At 44.7% G+C, this 6,094-nt stretch overlaps 1 protein-coding gene across 1 annotated transcript; it reads right to left on the bottom strand.

The window, feature by feature from the left end:
- Nucleotides 1-822: 822 nt before the first annotated feature.
- On the bottom strand, nt 823-5,755 carry LOC121549229 (vertnin-like). The gene is made up of 5 exons (XM_041861086.1): nt 5,444-5,755; nt 4,572-5,185; nt 4,282-4,374; nt 3,734-4,069; nt 823-3,543 (listed from the first exon to the last, which is right to left on the bottom strand). The coding sequence occupies exons 1-5, from the start codon at nt 5,753-5,755 to the stop codon at nt 2,703-2,705; spliced, it is 2,196 nt and encodes a 731-aa protein (XP_041717020.1). The 3' UTR covers nt 823-2,702.
- Nucleotides 5,756-6,094: the final 339 nt, after the last annotated feature.

Raw genomic sequence — 6,094 nt, 5'->3', positions numbered from 1 at the left:
GAGTGAATGAAGAGTTGCTGAGTTGCTTTCACCACCATCTTGCTCTTTTATGAGGTCAGACAATCTCATCTGAACCTTAGAAAAACTATGGTTGTGTTTCAAACACTTGTTGGTCAGACAGATTCAGTTGGCAATTCACATGAACTTCATGGCTACCTGTAAAAAAACGATCTGAAGCCCCACTTTGTTCCACTGCCTTTAGCTTTGATAAATGGGTAACATGACATGACATACAGAACACATTCTGCCACTCAGAAATCAGATGATGATTGAGCAGACATTTGAAACCCCGCCTCTTTAAGGAATACCTGGGATAGGATAAAGTAAACCTTCTACCCTTACCACCACCCCCTCTAAAAAAAATGTCAAGTGGTTATCCCACTGGCTATAAGGTGAATGCACCAATTTGTAAGTCGCTCTGGATAAGAGCGTCTGCTAAATGACGTAAATGTAATGTAAATGTCGGCACAGGTGAAAAAGACATCAGAAAATGAACAACCGCACTATGGCCCATTGACATAGCAGTTGGGAGAGAGCCATCGATTGAGAAAAGAACATGCCCCCTGTCGAAGCAGATTAAGAAGCCCACTGCGATCACCGTGTTTTGACGCTGTTTAGAACTCAGCTTGGTCGACGCCTCAGAAGACTAGTCCTACATCACGGTCTCCTCAAGCTCGAGGACAATGAACTACAACGGAATAAAAATCACACGTCTAAACTAAAGCTTGATAACCTGCTGCCAGGTATGTGAATGGAGTTAGAAGCAGTATGATTGGGTTGACTTGCAATCAAGCACAAGCCGAGTTTGAGTTGGTGGTTTTATTGATATTCTGCCTTATAGCAAAATGGGGTAAAAAATATTTTCCACTATGTGAGTGAGAAACATGTTGTTGTTGTTGTTGTAGTACACTCCATCAGATGACAAACAAATAAATATGCAGAAACTGAAATATAGAATGTTTGGTTACTATGACGGCAGTTATACACCAGTGTCTAAAAATGTCAATACTCAAGAGAAAATGTGGTTTGGAAAAAAAATTACTGACATTAAAAAAATTTTTTATGTAAAAGTCAAAAACATAATTGATGAAAACTAACATACCATAGTTTAAGACTTCAAATATCAAGAAGACACTTCACAGTATAGTAACCAGACAAAAACATGATGGGTAGTTTTTAAAAAAATATTTAAAAAAGCATGGTAATCATAAAGAAAATAGAGATTCATAAAAGGAAATATATACTCAATGAGGCCAATTAGTATATTATAATTACATGTTCTGGTAGTGAGTCCAGAAGTGTTGTAAACATTCATTAGTAAACAAATGTGTCAATGAAAATAAAACAAACGTGTCTTGAAAAGACAACCCTGTAACATATGGTGGAAAACCAATAAACCCCCCTCATACTGTTTGTGGTTGAGATATGTTCTGTATCCCAATGAAATAACATAGTGCAGAACACCTAGAGTTAGGAGACTCGCTGGGCCACAGCTATAGGTGATTACCTGTTTGGTGTAGCATCTACTGCTATATAAATCACATCATGTTGAAGTAAAGACCCTGAAACGGAAACAGCGATGTACCAAGTGAAATCATCCTTTTGGATGTACATTCAATTGTCAATTTTTTGGGGAATCAAAACTCAGTGTTTGCAGAACATGCCTGGACAACCAAAAGGGAGGGGGAAAAAGGATACACTTGATTTCTGAAACAAATACCTTTCCCCATAACTCAAACAGACTTCTTTCAATACAACAAATAAAAAAAAATTATAAAAAAAATTCAAAAAACTTCAACCACTACGAATCCTCTAGAACAGATACAGACTTCTTTCAATACAACTCATTAACAAAAAAAGGTAAACCACTTGGAATCCTCTAGAACAGATAGACAGACATCAAATGGATTAACAAAAACAGCACACCCTGAAAACAATTACTAACGAACTAAGAGAGAGATGAGAGATGAGATGAAAACCAACCAACCATCCTGAGAGAGATGAGATTAAAACCAACCATCCCGAGAGAGATGATTAAAACCAACCATCCTGAGAGAGATGGGATTAAAACCAACCATCCCGAGAGAGATGATTAAAACCAACCATCCTGAGAGAGATGGGATTAAAACCAAGACTACAGAGACAAGAGGAGAAGGAACAACCATTCTCAAACAAAGAGCCATTTAAATAAAGCTCCACTGTCACCATCAGGGTGACTTTGAACTGCCTTTTGCCTGGAGGCCAGCGGAAGATTAGTGGAACAGTCTCTTTTCACACACGTGCAAATGTCCATGAGCTGAAGGTGATAGATAAAGGAATGGAGGGAGGACAGGAACAAACAAGGAGGAGGACAAATCATGATTAAGATGCATTTAGCTACAATTCCAATGCATTAGGCTTCACCCAGGTGCTCAAACAAACCTCCAACCAAACAAATACAGTGTGCTCAGTTGAAGAAAAATTGTGAAAAATCTACATCATAAAAAATAAAAAAAGTGGGTGAGGGGGTGAGTTGATACTGATGGCTCTGTTTGAGGGAGTGAAGGGGGGAGAGGGGATAGTTTAGGATTCTGAAGAGACTAGAGACGAGAGCATTTCAGTTTGTTACAGGGACACCCTTCTGCTTAAAGCTACTGTAACAGAGTGCATGACCACCATTTCACTTGGTGCCCTCTCTCAGCCATGTCTCTCAGCCATGTCTCTCAGCCATGTACCAGTGGCACTCCGTGATGCAGGGCCCTCTTCCACATATAATAGGTAGAGCGGGGAGTCAGGGGGAAGTAGGACCTGAACTCTTTGAAGGTGGGGAAGGACTTCTCCTCGAAGCGTTGCTGGAGGAACAGCTTGGCCTTGGCCTTGAAGTTGGCCAGGACCACCAGATCCATCACAAACATCTGGTCGTCTGTTGCGGTGGTGGCGGCGGCGGACATCTTGGCTGGGTTGGGGAGGGGCAGGGGGGACCTGGGTAGAGGGAGAGGGGCATCAAAGGGGGGTGTCACAGAGGTTATTGTGGAAGGGCCTCTCGGACCCTCTGTTGGATCCCCCTCAGAGAAGAACACGTCCTGTGTCAGACCCCTCGTCTTCATCTCACTCTTCGTCACGGCGTTAACGTTCTCCATTACTGGGTTAACGCTCTCCATAATATTCTCAGGTCTGTTCACCTCTAGAGACGGGTGGGTGATTTCCTCCTTCCTGTTTTGACTCGGGCCGTTGCGCCACATCCAATAGAAACAGAGTGACAGGGAGGGGTAGTTCACTTTGAACTTGGACAACGGCCATCTTGACTTCCACAACTTCACCTTGGCTGCTTCTCTCAGTTTCTTCCTGCGTAGGAACACCAGCCTGAAGCCTTTACGGTTGTTTCTACAGATCTTCATTCTGGGGAAGACGGCGGCAGCGTGACCATGGCTCTCAGTCCCCCTGATAGGGGACAGACCACCGGTGGGGCTACTCTTGTCCGCATCGGAGCCGTCTTCACTGCGTCTAGCCTTGTAGCTTCTATTGAACAGCATAGCCTCCCTTCTCCAGTTGTAGTATGTGGATCTGGATTATTTCAAATTAAAACTTTAGTTAAACTGCATTTCAAATTGTAAACACACTTAAGAGTACATCAATAAAATGAAGGAGGGAGAAAGAAAACAGAAGGCAAAAAAAAAATAATTAATACAATAACAAAAAGACAAATCATTGATTAAAGGCCATGCTATACATCAGTCAAATCGTTGTCGCTGACCTGGAGATGCCTGGGAAGCTCCTCTTGAAGATCCTGAAGGGGAACGAGGTGTTCATAGCGATGCATTTCTGAAGAACCTTCTTGGCTTCCTGCATCAGCGCCAGGTTCTGGGCCCGTTCCCCGTCCATCTTATCATTGTTGTAGTTCAGACCAAACAGACTGGCCACGCTGTTGTGGTGCTCTGGTTCTGGCTCTACCTCACGGTCCTCCTGCCCGGGCTTGGACTCAGGGGAGGACCAGGATTCCTGCTCCGTGCTGTCCCCTGGACTCACCTCCCCCGTGGAGAAACTGCCGCCGGACGAGATCAGCTCGTGCTTCCAGGCGTAGTAGGTGGACCTGGAAGAGAATCACATTGTTGTTGTTCCAAAGGAAAGGTCATTCAGCAGCATAACTATACAAGACAACGGCAGCATGACCATGGCTCTCTGGGCACAGAAAAGTCAAGTTAAAAATCAATATAATTTTTGGAACCATTTAAAAAACGATAAAAGAAGTACATCATGTGGGGATCTGAACTGTGTTGACGGTGCTTTCAGTGTCTTATTTACCTGGAGATCTCAGGGAAGAACTCTTTAAACTGGTGCAGTGGGATAAGATTCCCTTCCAGGTAGCACGCCTGGACGAAGTGTTTGGCCTCGTACCTTCACAGAAAGAGATAGACAGATTAATACTCATTCAACGTCAGCAGAAGGTTAAAACATACAGACCAAACAACACAAACAAACACAACAAACAACACAAGCCATTAAAAAGTGGGAAAGTGCCAGAGTGCCATGATGCTGATGTCATCAGTATCTACAACAGACAAAGAGTATTAAGGAGTTGTATAGAGGTGGACCTGGCAGCAGATTTCTTGCGGTGCTCCTGTGTCTGCCGTCTCCAGCGGTAGAAGGTGCTCTTGGTGATGTTGTACTTGTCCTTCAGACTGGAGTAGGACAGGTGAGAGTCCACCTTGAGAAGCTCCAGGGACTTCAGCGGGGGGACCCTCTGCTCGTCGTTAGGACTGCCCATCTGGAGGTCACTAGCCTGGACTAACGCTACAAAGACTCTGGGTCTGAACCTGGAGCTGGTGGAGCCCCCCTCCAGCTCTCCAGACCACATGATGTGCATGGTGATTGGATCCAGGTCTTCGGGGTAGGACCTCGGTCTTATCAGGCGGTTGAAGTAGGGCCGTATCTTGAGGTTGTACATGGGGTAGACAGAGTAGATGTTGCACCGGAGGACAGAGGAGAGGGCGTAGAGGTGCCACATGTTGGCATAGGAGCCGGAGAAGCAGGAGGCTTTGACGTCGGCGTCGAAGATAGCCTCGAGGACGGAGAGGGGGAGGTTGAGCATATCCTGGGACTCCTCGGCACACAGGCTGAACCTGGCTGCCTGCAGCATCACCTTGGAGTCGATCATACCACCCAGGTAGTACCTCTTCCACAGCAGCATGTCCACCACCGTACGCACCTGGAGGGAACGGAGGACACGTACAGTACAAATTAGGCTACAGACCGATACAGTAACTAATTATAATCTTGCAAACATGTGTTGTCAGAATGCAGTATTTTTATATTTTTGAAAACATGGAAAATACATTTTAGCTCCGAGTTATCCACATTCAAAATGACGTAAATTATAACCTTCATGCTTTGGAAATACAAAATCCACAGAAGCCAATGAAACACATATTTCATTCAAATGCAAAAAGAAACACTTCCTGCTCACCTGTAGCTCCACACTGAGACTAGTAGTCCCCACTAGCAGCATGCTGGCTGCATCAAACAGCAGGTTCCCCTCTCCCTTACAGACCAGAGGTAGGAGGCCTCCAGGGGCGTCAGCAGGGTACAGGCTATGGGCCACGCCGTCGATGCCTGCCCAGTCAGGGAACTCCTGGCAGGAGGAGGAGGGTAGGGTGAAGGGGGTCAGGACCTGGTGGACATCCAGAGCTACCCTGGTGAGGGCGTCCAGGCCGGAGCTCTCTGTGGCATCCTGCAGCTCCCCCAGGACTGACAGAACCACCTCCTTCCTTTGAATCATACCTGCTGGGACACAGAGACAGGACAGAGATAGTTATATAGGAAGATGCACAGAAAACCTTACAAAAATATATTGTACAGAAACTGTACAGAAGCTTGTCCAGTAGATATCTTTGATCACATTGAATGAAAATGTAATTCTGCATGTAAAAATGTATAGAGTAGACTAAACAAGAAATCTGCTTACGGTTTTGATTGAATAGGCCCTGAAGATACATACATTTATAACTGACTGCATGTGATTGAATTCTACTGTCCCGATTTTGGAGGCATGTGTGGAAACATTAGCTGCACGTGTTCAAACTAACAAGTATTACACTGCTTAGTGAAGGCATATTTA

This window comes from Coregonus clupeaformis, chromosome 33 (genome assembly GCF_020615455.1).
Source record: "Coregonus clupeaformis isolate EN_2021a chromosome 33, ASM2061545v1, whole genome shotgun sequence".
Taxonomy (NCBI): Eukaryota; Metazoa; Chordata; class Actinopteri; order Salmoniformes; family Salmonidae; genus Coregonus; species Coregonus clupeaformis.
This window is presented reverse-complemented; position numbering and strand designations above follow the sequence as displayed.

Excerpts from the sequence above, each read along its gene's own strand:
- LOC121549229 (XM_041861086.1), bottom strand. The coding sequence starts at position 5,755 with ATGATTCAAAGGAAGGAGGTGGTTCTGTCAGTCCTGGGGGAGCTGCAG. Across the intron at positions 4,070-4,281 it reads TTCTTCCCTGAGATCTCCAG|GTCCACCTACTACGCCTGGA; the intron begins GTAAATAAGACA and ends ATTCTCTTCCAG. Across the intron at positions 3,544-3,733 it reads AGCTTCCCAGGCATCTCCAG|ATCCACATACTACAACTGGA; the intron begins GTCAGCGACAAC and ends GAAATAATCCAG.